We start from the raw sequence: 15,926 nt of genomic DNA on the forward strand, positions 1-15,926 counted from the left end.
GCTTGAGGAGAAATTCCCACATGGTGAAATGTCCGAAGATAGTGAAACTAATGGTAGACACTTCTCTATATAACCAAATTAATAAGCATTACTTTATGTGCACTTAACATATATATACATATATATATATATATATATATATATATATATATATATATATATAAATATATATATAAATATATATAAATAAATATACATATTTTTAACAGACCATACAAACATTGAAAACAATGCACAACAAGATACTTTAGAACAGACTCTCCAGGGCATGGAAGAAAAAATGAACAAGCTCATGACAAATTTCCACCTTTTAAAAGATTTTGTGGAGGACCATATAAAAGAAAAAAGTAGATGCCATTGTCCAACATGTACCTGTCCCACCTCTCCATATCACAGTCAATTATCCCCAAACACTCCCCACATAGAAAAACGTTTTGATGAGATTTCCTTCCCTTCATCTTCTCCAGTCTATCCTCTTGAAAACCCCAATTCCCCTGTGTTTGCGTCAGCTTCTGCTTCCCCTTCTCTATCATAAATTGTACATATATATATATAATATAATGAAAAATAAATGTTATGTGTGTGTTAATTTAGTCCTTTGTGCTTTTTGTTTTTTAAAAGTCAGTTTTAGTGTCCGCAAACACCACGGGTGTCCGGAATGTCCATAATTAACCAAAATGGAGGTATCCTGAGGACACTATGCCTGTCTGTATTGTTCGTAGACGAGGTGAAAATGTTCTAAGAACAACCGCCTGCCCGTTTCACTTGTGTCGCACTTTTTTTGAGGACCCGAACATTGTTCGTAGAACACCAACGCACATATGCAAAACAGTTCCTGTGCATTTGGTGTCCTGTGGACACCAGTCCCCTTCGCGGACATGTTCTCGATGCCATCATGTGACCGCGCCCACGCTGAGCGTGTGTTCTGATTGCGGACACTGTCCGGGTCCCCAAATATTTAAAAAGTACCTTTTCGGGTAATCCACAGTATTTTATAATAATAAATCACCATAGCACATGTCCCAGACAACGACCCTGACTTTCTACATACTTTTTGGGACTTTTGAGCCTTTTTGGGGTGTTCGATCTGTCCGCGGACAGCGCAGGTGTCCGCGAAGTGCGCACCAGCACCCCTATAAAAGGCCACACCCCAGAGCTCATCCTCATTGTGTTTCTGGCTAACTGACAGAACACTGTACGTTGGCTGCCAATCTTCCTGATTTTTCAAAAACCTGATGGAAACCATGGCTCCTCTGCTTCCACCTGGTGCTACATCTGCCTCATCACCACTCCACCCCCTCCACCACCACCACCACCACCACCACCACCACCACCACCACCTCCCCAAGGGCCTGAAGGGAGGAACAGGAGTGAGGATGTAGAGGAGGATGAAGAGGATGAGGTAGTGGAAGTCCCTACTACCAGCACTCGCCCTGAGTCTTGGGTGTGGTAGTTATTTACCATTTATGGTAACGTACCCAAGGCGCGTGCAAACAAAGTCACCTGCAACCAGTGCCAAATGGAACTGAGTCGCGGGAGGCTTGGTTCGTACAGCTTTGGTACGATTACTATGAAGCGACACCTAAAGTCGTTCCACGGTGGGGTCGTTCGCAAGGTTGTAGCTCGCGAGGAGCGTAGTAGGTTGAGTTCCTCTACTACATCCTCTTTTTCCGCTCCTCTCACCACAAGGCACACTCCTGTGGAAGAGCGCATCCCTCCAGCTGCCTCACAGGCCATTCATAATGCTGATGACCCTTACCTTTCGAGGGTCACAGTTTTGTGTATGTACTGTGACGCAGAACTCTGCAGGGGGGAGAGAGTTCGTAGTGCTTTTGAGACTACAGTCTCAGAGCACGAGAAGACCTGCCCACTACTTAAGTAAGGCCCACCCTACATCTTCCTCTCTCCACCCGCCCTTTCTTATCCCCGTGGTTGGTGTCCACCACCTACCCTCCTTTCCCCTCCTCTCCTAGTGTGTTGTGTGCATAAAAACAAAAAATATAAAACAAAAATAAAAAGGCTCTCTTCAGAGCCGCCTTTCACAGTTTAAAAATAGAAGTGGCAAATACATGGAGCAGGGCCCTGTGCATTTTTTTTTAGAAGTCAGCGGACATTAACATTTTGGGGTGTTGCCCTATCAAAACCATTGCACTTTTTTCTGGGAGGAAGTGGTGGCTCTGAAAAGAGCCTTTTGGTGATGTTTTTGTGTGTTTGGAAAACTTTGATTCGTCAACATTAATGCGAAATAGATGACTAATTCCAAAAAAGGTTGCAATGCATTTTGCATTCATAGATAGAAATAGATGACTGTAATTCCAAAAAAGGTTGCAATGCATTTTGTACATTTCTCAGAAAAATCTGATTGCCAGCATATGTAAAATGGACTGTATCTCTGCGAAAAATGCATGTGCTACGAAACATAATATTTTCATTGTGAAAAGAGGACATGCCAACATCTCTTAGAAAGGCACAAACAGCCTTATTGACATTGCGCCTCGCTTTGTTCATTTGTGGACCAAATGAAGAACGCAGCCCCATTTGTGTCTGCGCAATCCGAGAAAAAATTACTTGAGAATTTGGAAACATGTCCATGACCTTCCCAAGTAGTTCTTTCATTGCAAATTGCAAAGAAATTCCTGACACATGTCCTTAACTGTTCCCTCCACAATGAATTATCATTATGTCTGGATGATCTCTGTGCTACTTTGGAGTCAGAGCGGTACCAAGTCTAGCCACTTCATTCCACGCCAGTGCACTTCCACATGTGGGATTCCAAGATCTACAGCTACTGCACAGCTTTCTGCATGCACCATCAACCAATGCATCCATGAGTCTCCCAAAATCCAGATAATCTGTTTTCTGAAACACACAGCCATAGCTATCTGTTCTTCTCTCAGGAAAAAGACTGACAAACTCTCTCCTTACACAACACACCCACTTAACTTTACTGACCAATCCCTTGCTCGGCTCATTCTCATGTGCATGCCTCCCCACCCCAAAATTCCTGTATGTAATACGCAATGTCTGCGGACAACCGCCATGTCCGCGGACATATCATAACAGACAGCCCTTCTGCCATTTCCACTTCACTCTCTGTGCCATTCCCTGATTGGATATAGCTAAGCGGTCATACAACCATCCACCAATCACATCCAAGACCTCTACATCTAACTCCATCATCATAGATCAGCACTTCAAATGTACTGTTAATCACTCTGAGTACAAGTGTCATATCATTGGAAAGCACCTACAAGAACTACTGTACAAGACTCCAAGATTTCTACTTGCAGCTGCATGCATATCCACATGCATGAACACAAACTACAGGTATGCATATTTTCTGTACAGTACATGTACAATTCTTGTAAATGCATATAAACAGATTAACTGCCTTTTAACCTGTATAACCTACAAAATGAATTTACTGTCATTTTTCCCATCTGCTATAATCAACGGTCACTTCCAAACCTATCTGCTTTACACACACATTTGCAAAGCATGTTGAACTAATATATCTAAAGTAAAATATAAAGACTGCACATAGTCAAATGAAATTGCATGCACTCACTATGTTCAGTTATCAAACAAGAATACTTCTACAAAAACATAAAAATCAATGTCTAAATTAACATCAGTGCTATAAACGCACAAAATTACTAACTTATTTCCTTTACAATTGCAGTGAAGACCACTCTCCTGAGAAGCAGCAGCAGAATCTGAAGTACAAACAACAACTCAGAAGAAACCTGTTCATTCCACACAAAAAAGTAAGTTCAATACCACCATAATATATGTACTGTTACTCAAACACACTGAGGGGTTCATTCATGGTATTTCTGCACCAAAAAACAAAGACTGCACCATTCTGCCCACAAATCCCCATTTGTTAAACAGGGATTTGCAGGCAGAATGGCGCACCAATCCCTGTTTTTTGGCGCACAAATGACATAACTCAGCCCCTAGAATGTTAGTATTGTAGAACAAATAACTGTTTTAATTCTATGCCATTAGATTTACTATTTGTGCTTCTCCTCACCACTAGCTTACTTTATACTGTCATCTGAACCCCAGTATAGTAACACACAAATACAAGAATAGCCATCCCAACTAGTTGTAGTTGCCCAATGCACAATCACACACCATCACATACATCTTTACCATCATACTCAGACACTCATGCACACACATTGCAGAACACCCCAACCCATACCTTCTTTATTTTTTCCAACAGACCCCAAGGAATACCTACCAAAAAGCAGGTCCGTAGAAAGCAACGCAGAAGTAGAGCAAATGAAAATAGAAGTGTCCAAAATAAGCATCCATCTCTAGCAGAATTTGTACAAAAAGTTCAAACAGAACAGCTAATACAGTTATTTAGAGAAACAAAACAAGCTTCAAGTACAGAAACTTTGCCTCCTCTATCAAAATGTAAAACAAAAAACGATTAACAAGAATTCAGCTACCACTACTGCTAAAACTGCTCCTATAAATCTTGATATAGTGCCAAGTAAGCATACCAAAAAAAGTATTTTAGCAAAAATGTTCCGCCACAGAGTCCTTCAGAATCTTATAAAAACAGGAGAAATCATGCACAACCCTTAAAACCTACCGTAGAAAATTAATCTTAGAAGCTTTGATAGACAGTGCAATCCTTCTCAAAAGAAAGTTATTTCTTTTAGTGTTAAATAGAATGAAACCACTAACAAAACTAATTACTAAATTACAAAAAAGACTTCTCAATAAACAAAATGTCAACAAAAATAACTTCTTAAATATCTGTGGAGGAGAATCACACCACAAGCACAGAACCATATTTTAATGAAGGAGCATACAAACAAAAGCAAACAAATACAATTGCCATACATAGCAGTGGACGAGGTTGTGACAAAGTTAATAATACCATAATGGAACAAGAAATACTGCTAACAAAAATATCCCCAGAAAACTCAGAATTACCTCTCCATTCGACTGAACCAGAACGTCCAGTATACAAATGGCCATGCACGTCAATGTGTAACATTACCAAAAAATCTTTCAAATCTTTACGCCAATTCCTCAATCAGTATGTGAAAGGCAAAGACAAAATCAAAATGAAACTGCTGCAAAATGTGGATACCTGTCCAGTGCGCAAATACACAGGACTACAAGGACATTCATTAGCCTGCATTTCAGGACCTATTTGCAAAAGCACCTTCCAGCATATCAAAATGATATCAACACATCACCCAACTATAAGAAATCTAGTCTATAAACTGTACTATGCTAAAAGTCATGCTTTAGCACAAGCCAGTTTAAATAATTTTCTACATGGCACAGCCAAAGACCTACTCGAAGAAATAGACTATATCCTGAAAAAATATTTTGGAAGTGAAAGCCACTTACAAAATGCAATAGCTTTACAACAGACAAGCAACAATTCTACGCATGGCAACCTTCTACTACACACATACAAAAAAGCAATACTAAAATTGAAAAAAGAACATCTGCTGAAGTACTGAACCATGTGTGTGTATGTTGGCGCAGAACTTTTTTATAAAAGTAACACAAACTGTAGACGTAACATACAAAATAGAAGACAATGAAGATTCTAAATGGTTCGAATTAGCTCTCTACCTTATAGCAGAAAACAAATACGAAATAACTGACCCCTTAATACTTTGCAGTAATGCACTATAAAACTTGACAGCAACCAAACTCCTTCACGTGCTATCACAAATAACTGATTTATTCCCACTACCAAAACCCCTACAACAACTCAATTTATATGAGAGCATCATAATTCAAACAGTGCACCCATTTCAAGCAATAATACGCCTTCAAACAAAAACAGCAAAATTACCTCCCTCTGAATTGGTAAAAGGCATTTGTGGCAAAGTAGTGTATCTACCATTAGATCTAAAACAATATGTGCACACTCTGGGTGTGCAACGTCCAATAGAGCAATCTTTAATTATCTTAGTAAATGGTGTAACTACAAAAGACAAAAGAATTTGGCAACAACTGGTAAACTTAGATAAAGTTAGACAAGCCTTGCAATATCTAAAAGACAATAATGAATACTACAAAGAAATGAATATTGAAGAAAACTTGAAGGAAACCACTGAAATAATTCATGAGTCACGAGAAACTGGTCAATTTGAGCTTCTATATCCTGCTACAGTATTTAATATTTTAGACCATTATACAATTTATCCATTGCACTCTAATGACACCATAGAAGATGCACTAGAAATGTACCAAATCCGACAAATGAAAGGATCACCAATCAGCATATGGGAATAAAGTATAGAAGCATGTGCTTTTCCTCTACTCTTTCCTACTGGCAAAGGAGGAAGGTACGAGGATAGACCTATTCAAATAACAGCATCAGAATACCGCTTGTTATGGATGTATTCTGAGGATTCCAGATTTAGACAAAATGTAGAATACATATTCCACCTACTCTTTGAAAGTGAACTAGCAACTCTATTTTACGGAGTTGCACACACATTAAAATCAGGAGCCCACTTCCAAAATATGTCAGCTACGCAATTACTACAAAAAGTGCAAGAAAAAGATGAGGTTTTACAATCAAGCATTACAAATCTATTAGCAAACATGCGTGGTACTAAAGAGTACTGGTTCCGACGTCATGGAGATGTACGTTGTATGATAAGAAACCTTGGCCCGCCCACTTGGTTTATTACATTAAGTTGTGCAGAATATGCATGGGAAGATTTACATGATTTCATACGCATATCAAACAAAAACAAAACAAACAGATATACTAACACCTGGAGAACTTCGTTCTCTAGATCCTGTTAATGTTTCAAGATATTTTCATCATCGCTTCATTGCTATGCTACACTTTATTTGTAATAAAACTCGGAGAAGTGCAACACTTCTTTTGGAGAAAAGAATACCAAGCCAGAGGAGCACCACATATCCACATGCTTTTATGAATTAAAGATGCTCCTAAATTTGGTCAAGACAATGATGCCACTGACAGCTTATCGAAAAATATGTCACTTGTGAAATTCCATCGGAAGCAACAAATAGTGATCTTCATGCACAAATTGTACAATTTCAAAGACACAAATGTGGCAAATATTGTCGTCGCAAATACAAAAACAAAGGAAAATACTACACCAAATGACGCTTTGGTTTACCTAGACCGGTTACAAAAACAGGTGAAGTGAACAACTTCATGTCTTCAGTTAGACATAATGTTAAAGGTAAGTCACCTAAAAATACATATTACATAAAAAGAACAGAAGAAGCAAAATATATCAATGATTACAATGCAATCATTGCCCTATTATGGAATGCAAACATAGATGTGCAGTACCTTACAGACAATTCCACTGCAGTTGCACGATATGTTACAGCATACTTAACCAAAGCAGAAAAAACAGCTCTTCAAGAACTCTGGAATGACCTGTCATCAGACAAAATACTGTCTCAGAAATTGAACAGCCTGGGCATAAATTTGCTCTTCCATAGAGAATGGGGCTCCTATGAAGCAGCAGATTGTTTAACCGGTACTGCTTTGTATGTAAAATCTGAAAATATAGTATGGCTAAGTCTTGGTCCTGCTATATCTAGAAAAAGAGTTCTCAAATCATACGACGACATAGAAAAAATAGCCAAAAATTATTCCAACAGCCAAGACGTTTTGAAAAACAATTTGCTGGACACATAATACCCAAACAGAAGTACCACTTTGGAAACCATGTGTCTATACCACGTAGCCCAAAACTTCACATACAAAAATAATATAAAACCCAATGAAAAAAAAAGGTAGATACAAAGTGATAAATTGTGAAGGCAGCTTAGTAAAACTTACCAACTCAAGTTTAATTAATCATATCAAATTGTCATTAGAGACTCCTCAACATAAAGAACTATATTACATGTCTCTGCTACAACTCTTTAAACCATGGGGAAAAGAAGAACAAATACTAGATAACTTTGACTCCTATGAAGACGCTTTCAAAGCAAGTGAAAGCACTATAACCGATGTAAACTTTACACACTACAAAACAATGTTGCACAACGAACAGCAACAAGAAAAACTCCAGGCCCAACTAGATAAGGACACTACTGACAGTAGTCGACCTTCTGTAACAGGAAGCCAAGAACCACTGGGACAGCCACTAACAGCAAATAAGGCAGAATTAGCTATGACAGAAGTCGAAAACACCATGTGTCAGTATGAAGATAAAGAAGACTTAACAATACTACAATCAAAACTAAACAATGAGCAGCGTAGTATTTTTCGAGAAGTAACAAAAGAAATTGCACATGGTGTACAACATGAAAATAAAGAATCCACTAGCCAAAATTACAATCCTATACTACTGTACATCAGTGATGATGCAGGTTCAGGCAAAACATTCTTAATCAAAATCATCAGCAAGTTCCTTCAACAATTGACAAACAACAAACTGTCAGCTGTTGTCACTGCCCCCACAGGTTTAGCTGCCTACAACATAGGCGTTGTCACTTTACACCGATTACTACTCCTGCCAGTAGAACACCAAAACAAATTAGACTATTACAAACTTTCTACAGAAGCTGCAATGGAACTACGCAGAGTGTTAAAACAAATGAAAATGCTACTAATAGATGAAGTGAGCATGTTCTCCAACCTAATCTTGGCTTTGATTCACCTCAGATTACAAGTACTCAAAACAAACTACGAAGAGCTCTTTGGAGGAAAACACATTATTGTTTTCGGAGATCTTCTTCAATTGACACCAGTGAAAGGTGAATCTATTTTAAAAACCTTAGGACACAAACTCTGCTGTAAAACTGTTGGCAGCATAGGAAATGTCAACCTTCGGCAACATTTCCAATACAGAGAATTAACAGAAAACATGCGGCAATCTGCAGATCTCACTTATGCCAACATCTTAAAAAGTATTAGAGTTGGTGTACTATCTCAAGAAGCACAAGCAATATTGAAAACCCGGCACATTCATGCACTTTATGGTGATAATGCATGTGCTACTGATGTTATGGAACAATTAGCGCACAAAAATGTCAATTGTATGGCCTTAATGCCAACTCTTGCAAGCTGTTTCAAATTCAATGAAACAATGTTAAATAAAGAAATGCAACCAATAATGGAAATTAGCACCACAGACAAACTAGACGTACATGGCATGACACTACCCATGTGTGAGCAAGCCACAACAAGACTAAATAGCTTAGAAAATTCAATCTCCAACCAGCTGGGTTGGAAAAAATATTAAAATTATCCTTAAATTGTAGAGTAATGCTTAAACATAACCTTGACGTGGCGCAAGGCCTAGTTAATGGGGCACTGGATAAAGTTGCTGGCTTTCAATCATACCCACGTGACAACAACAGTTTGTCAAAATTCGCTTCGACAAACTTTCAGAAGTGAAAAGGATAGGGCGCGCAACTGCTCAATTCCTTCTCTTCAAAGACATGTAGGTACGTAGGGAACAATTTTATCTAACTCTTGCATATGCAGTCACCATTCATAAATCACAAGGTCTTACCCTAGACAAAGCATTGATAGATATTGGTAACAGTCTTTAAAGAAGGCACGAGCTATGTAGGTCTATCACGCTTACGTACACTTGACGGTCTATTTCTAATCAACTTTGATGCAAGTAAAGTAAACGCTGATATTCCTTGCATTTTAGAATACAATGGACTACGTTCACTATACACCCCCCATCACGAAATGGAAAACGTATAAGAAAACTAATTCAAACAGAAATTCAACAGCATGTCACTACAAATCCTCCAAAGAGAGTAAAAGAAGCTAATACTTGTTAGGGAGAATTCTCCTTCTAGGGCTAATTTCCCTCACCTAGTGAGTCCCCCAGCAGCATTGCTGGATTTCTGGAGTTTATTCTTTCCACCTGGTAAGAGTGTACATCCTTTTTCCACTCTTACATGTGTTTTTCTTCATTGTGTGATCTTGGGCACTGGAGCACACCACTCCAGGTGCCCCTGTTCTTGTATGGGTTACACAGCACATTTAGTGCAGTAACCCAGGGTTGTCTTTAAGACTTCCCTCTGACTCCATTTCGCTGGGGCGGACTACTGTCCCCCAGAGAAAGGTAAAGTTGCCATTTACTTTACATAGTCATTTTTACCATAGACCCAGTACACCCCATCTTACATGGAGTACTGGAAAGGGCTAATCTGTCCCCCTTTTCTGTCTGTACCTCCCTGAGCATTGTTTCGCTCTTTTAACATTTAGACTTGGCTGGTGGCAGTGGTATCTACCCTACCTTTTCTACCGCGATTAAACTAGATAAACGTGGTAATACTTTTGGCTATTTTTGCAGCCTTAAGCATAAACCCGCTTGACCAAATCGTCTTTCTTTTGGCTCCGGTTGGGTTTATTCACCATTTCTTTTTGTTAAAGTCCTTCTTGTGTTTTACTTTGCACGGCAAACAAGGTTTGCCTTCTTTGTTCACCGTCTTTTGGCAGGATTCTGCAGAGAAGCCCTCCTCTTGGCGCCTGGGTGTCTAAGTGGGCTGAATGTGAGGGAGGGGTGTAGTCACCATCTGCACAGGGTATCCTTGGAAACCCAAGTCGCACTTTGGCATGATTGGCTGAGGTGGTTGTCCGTGCCGGACAACCCCCCTGCTGTGTGATTGACAGCCAGGCTGTGTGAATGGGGGATTTTCGCATAAAATGCAGGACTCTTGGGCAGGAAGTCAGAGTCGCCACTGGAACTGCAAGGAACCGAAGAGAAGCGGAGAAGACGACGGCTGCTGCAACTACCGAGTCCCAGCGAAGCCCTGCTGCAGTCCTGAGCTATCTACCCTTTGACAACAAGCGAAGATCCAGTCCGGAGTCTTCTTCCCTTGAGCCTGGTGGGATCAACCAGCTCATCTTCCACAGGCAGAGGATCCTCTTCTTGGTCGAAATCGCTGCACACTACTGTAGTGGTCCGGATAGCCATCTGTAGAGCCTCTCCTGTTTTAAATGAGCGCACCTTTTATTCACTGTCGCTGCCGCTGGCCTCATCCCTGCGTAATGCAGCTCACTCCAGATGTCCTTGTCCCCACGAATGAAGCTACAGGAACTATGAGACTGCAGGAAACTACCAGGATCAACTGCCGTGGCACCAACTTCTTCAAATAATAAGGTACTGTGTCCAGCTGCGAGGAACTAGGGGGAACCCTTTTCTCCTCATCCAAGGCTTGCCTTTGTCTTCCTTCCCTCTTATAACTTTTGCTTCTTCTGTTGACAATATACAAGTACTCCTGGCAACGTTGAATCTTGAACTGTGACTGTGTGATCCTCGACAACAGGGACCTGGTTCCACTTGACACAGGCCTATTGACTTATTTTCCTGTCAGCAAGTGTTCTCTGGTTCTGTCTGCCTTGCCAAAAGTATTGCCTATGATTTTTGCCCCCCACTCTCTTTTGTTAACCCAGGTGCTAAGTGTGGTTTTACCCCAGTAAAATTGCTTTCCATCGGATAGGCGTATCTTTAGTAAAAGCAAACTGTCATTACTGTCAAAAAGTGATCGCATATGTATTCCCGGTAACTTCTTTTGTTTCATAACACTGGTCTGTCTAGTCATAAAGGTACTTCATTGAGTTGTCCTGTCCAAAGAGAATTGGTTGTGTGTAGTGTATTTTTCATGTGATTTGAGTAATAGAAGTGAAGTGTTTTACCAACAAATGGTTTAGAAATAAATGTACTTTTACTTTTCAACCAAAACCTTGAGTCAGTGTTTGCTTGAGTCATAGAAACTGTGGTCCTGTGTGTAATTTCTACTACTGCTCATTTGCTCTTGAGATAAGTCTGGCTGCTCCGCTACTGCTACCACTTTAACAGTGTTGTACAGGCTTGTACCAAAGGTGAACTTGTACCACTTGTAGTCTTAATTGTGTGTAGTGGTCCCCAAGGGCACTGCACAGGATTCTGCCTACCATGTGTTGCAGGGCCTCAGCTGCAAGTTGTGGGATGTTGCCACATGCAACAGAGCTCTACTGGGACTACTGGCGTGGTGACGTAGCATTTGCTGGAGACGGTGGGATGCACGTCTGTCCGGGAGTGGGGTCTTGGGATGTGACGGCCTGAGTGTTGAGGTGGGGTGCGGGGGGCAGAAAGACAGAAGAGGCAGGGCACATGTTGATGGCTGACCCAGTTGCCGGTCCACTATGTGAATGGGGGTTTGTGGTATGTCTGGCAGAGACATGAAAGGTCCATGCCCTTGCCATTACATGGGAGGATGGCCATGTGTGGGTGCAGGTGAGGGCTGGCATTGTTGTGTTGTGGTGGCAGTTGTGGCACAGCAGGCCCACATGTAGTACGCAATGCCAGGGTGTTGTGTGTCTGTGGGACTTGCATTTTCACTTGGCAGTACAGGGTGTCTGCACAGTGTTCATCATGGATTACATGGACCGATCGTTGGGGCTTGGTATATGCCCGTACCAGTGCCCTGGGTGTCTATTCAGGTGTGTGTCTGCAGGGTGTGGGTGTGTCACAGTGTGCAGGTGACACAGTAAGGTGGCTTGTCATGTCGTTGGGAATGGGGCCGGCATTGGAGACAAAGCATGTGACTTGGTTGGCACCATTTTGACATATTGGGGAGGGGAAGCAGTGTTACTGCTGGCTGTGATTTGGAGAATGGGGACTGTAAATGCTATTTCAGTGCTGTGGTACGGTGAAGAGGGCAGGGTGGTGTTTTCTGTTGTGCTGATAGGTCTACTGTGTTGGCCCATGTGTACCAGCGGAGATGTGGGGTGGTGTTGTGCATTGGGTTGGGCCGCAATGCACTTGGCCATGTATGTATGGCAAATGTGCATCAAAACTTGGCGTGGCCAGGTCCATCAGGCCACCTTTTGGGCAGACATGGCGGTGGATGGCTGCTCAGTGCACATTGCACCTGGCCATGGCGCAACAATGGGGGGTGGGACGTGTGAATGGGCTAGGTGTGGTGTTATGCATTGCCATGGGAGGCTGTACAGGGATGCTACACTCGATACGGATGTGCGGATGGTTGCAGGTAGTGGCAATGTGGTGCATGTTGGATACCCACTCCACAGTGGCAAGGGGGGTGGCTGACTGGCAGTCAGGTGTGTTTATATAAGGGCTTTGTGCACTCACCGCCCTCAACTGGTGTCCAGGCTCCGGCCTCTGCATGGCTCACTCATATGCCCTTCCATGTGCAGCACGCTGGTGCTCTTCTCGCAGGGCATGAGCTGGATTGGGGAGGCGGGTCCACCTCCTGTAGCCATGCATTACCTGCAGTGGGCAGATAGAAGGTTCCTCACCATCAGGAGGAGGTCGCCCCACCGCTTATGGCAGTCAGACTGTGCGTGGGGTCGTCCCCACTGCTGACACATTTTGTGCCACTTCCTACCAGAGCTCATTCTTCCTCTACTGCGTTCTGCGGTGTGGGTCCATAGAAGACAGCCCCACAGCATGCTGTACGATGGGGACTGTGAGCTTGTGGAGCTCTGATTCTGTGAAGCGCAGCCGAGTGTCAGGGATGTGTATCCTGAGTCGGGAGGGGTACATGGCTACTGGAATCTGAGGATTGGAGTGGATTGTGATTTTAATGATGGCCGTCGGCCTGTTTCGGTGACCACTTTATTTCCGGTCAAGGTAGTTGCGGTGCTGCAGTTTCCCATGCTGCCGCGTCCAGCATGGTCATGCCGGAAAACAGGGGCAGCGGCACCCTGGGTGATGGTGCTGCAGATTATTGGCATTTTTCAGTGTTTCTGTGTCACCGTTTACGGCATGCTGGAATGCACACAGCGACAAACCGTAAATCGCCCATTAGTTCCGGTGCTACGGGTCGCCGGAAACTGCAGCACCATCATCACGGAAACACCAGAATTTTACTGGCATACTTGGAATGAGGCCCAAAGTTTCCGAAAAAAGGAAGTTCCTTACTGGAATGGGATTCGCTGTACCCTGGTGGGGAGTCACTTCCAGTGAGGGGCCACTTTCCGAAGCCCCCAAGGAGAGTTTTGCTCTGCAGGCTCACCTCCCTAGCCTCAAAGGGGGAGCTCCCCCTCACCTCCGGAAAAAGGGACGAAACATCTGGATTCGTCACACTTCCCTCCATGGCAGGAGGGCAAAGAGTCCATTGATTCCACCCTTTAGGCAACACATACTGGTCTTAAATCACACCCTGCACCTTAAAGGGTCCTAGGGTCCTTGTTTCCTTAGTGCCATATTCTACTCACATAACGAACGAACAATGGGGTTTCTTCATGCAAGGGAGGTGGAGTACTGTCCTGCTGGGGCAATTCCTTAACCCCCCCCAACCCCAAGTTGGGGGGCGGGGGTCGCCCACAATGGGATACCTCTTTCCATGTCCCCTAGGAAGTGCTCAGCAGAACAGGCTCACCTCTCTAGTCTCAAAGGGGGTGGCTCCCCCTTGGGGAGATGGGACACATTCACTGGATTTGTCACACTTGACACCAACATTTTTCATACTGCTGCACACAGTCACCCGATTGGGGGCTCAACAGGTAGGTATGATCATTGGCCCTGGTAAATGGAAAACAACAAGGTACAGCAGATATTCTGGAATGGAATACCCTGGTTACAAATTATCTGATCCACTAAGAGTAATGCTTTCTTTTATACTTACTTGAAAGCAAGTCCCTCAAACACTGGCGTGAGATTGAGTTTGAAGGTCTGGCAGAGGGAGATGGCAGTGTCGAACAGGCCAGCCTGCACAAGCAGAGCGATCATTTCATCAGCTGCAGAGCTCCCTACCGGAGGAACAAAAGGGAGGTAAAAGAATCAATAAAGCCTAAGAAATGTTCCAGAAATTACAACAAGCATTGAAAAAGTCAACAGTTCTGATGTTTGCAGATGTGCATTACATTTTAAATTTATAGGCAGGAAGGCTTTGGGGCTGAGCTAGGGTGGATACATAGTGAAATCTAGCTGCTTTGTCCATCACGCCATTCATATGAGCAATGTTGATAATGAGAAGAATGCTGGCACACACAGAGCTAAGGCCTGAAAGAATACCCACATGAGCAACAGGACATAGTGATCAGCGATACAGAAGACTATGGTGGCATCAGATAGACATCTCACAAAGAGTTTTGATAACTTGTGGAATAATCAGAAACAATCTTAAACCTGAAAGCTTTCCTTACATACATGCCTCATGCTCAAAGCCATCCTAAATCCACTTTAATTTATTGAATATGTAGTAATGTGAGCACAACTGATTTTAAATCATAGCAATATGAGAGTATTCATAAATGATTGAATGGACGTGTGATCTTTACATGGCCGTAGAGAAAATTACTTACCTCTCTGTAATGTTCTTTCTGATGGATGTTCCTCCCAGTGATTCCTTATTAATGATGTTCGATCGACAGCGCAGCAGTTCTTTGGAAAAATGTCTGCCGCCAGAGGGCGCAGCGTGGCTCTGTCTGATGGTGCTACGCACCCCCGAGCAGGACAGGACATTGGGGGCATGCAAAGGAGAGACTGCACACCCTTTATTTAGTGGATAGTCGTTTTGCTGGATTTATGAAGTTTAGAGCTCCTATGGCTCATACAATCTTATCACTCTTTAAGGATGCCGGGGAGAAAGCAAATGACTGGTATCAAGAAGTCAACTATATCATGAAAAAAACTAAGTTCCTATTGGTAATAGGAACTCCCGTCTCCTCCACACCATATGGTATTGGAAAAAAAATTCAAAGAAATGTTAGTGTCACAATTAAAATTTAGCAACAGATTGCTAGAAGTCTGGAACTACAAGGAACCCTAAGAGAAGCGGAGGGAACGGCAGCTGCTGCAACTACCCCGTCCCGGTGAAGCCCTGCTGCAGTCTTGAGCTATCTACCCTTCAACGACTAAGAGGAGATCCAGTCTGGAGTCTTCTTCCCTTGAGCCTGGTGGGGATAACCAGCTCATCATCTTCAGCCAGTGGACTCCTTCGTGGTCGAAATCGCTGCA

At 42.6% G+C, this 15,926-nt stretch overlaps 1 protein-coding gene across 1 annotated transcript in view; it reads right to left on the minus strand.

Moving 5' to 3' along the window:
- Positions 1 to 15,926, minus strand: part of NUP160 (nucleoporin 160) — a 1,937,143-nt gene that overhangs the window by 393,632 nt on the left and 1,527,585 nt on the right. The window contains exon 31 of the mRNA XM_069623088.1: positions 14,593 to 14,716. Coding sequence (XP_069479189.1) covers positions 14,593 to 14,716 — 124 coding nt within the window. The remainder of the gene's footprint in view (positions 1 to 14,592; positions 14,717 to 15,926) is intronic.

The sequence above is a fragment of the Ambystoma mexicanum genome, chromosome 11 (genome assembly GCF_040938575.1).
Source record: "Ambystoma mexicanum isolate Mex_15411 chromosome 11, UKY_AmexF1_1, whole genome shotgun sequence".
In the NCBI taxonomy this organism is placed as follows: Eukaryota; Metazoa; Chordata; class Amphibia; order Caudata; family Ambystomatidae; genus Ambystoma; species Ambystoma mexicanum.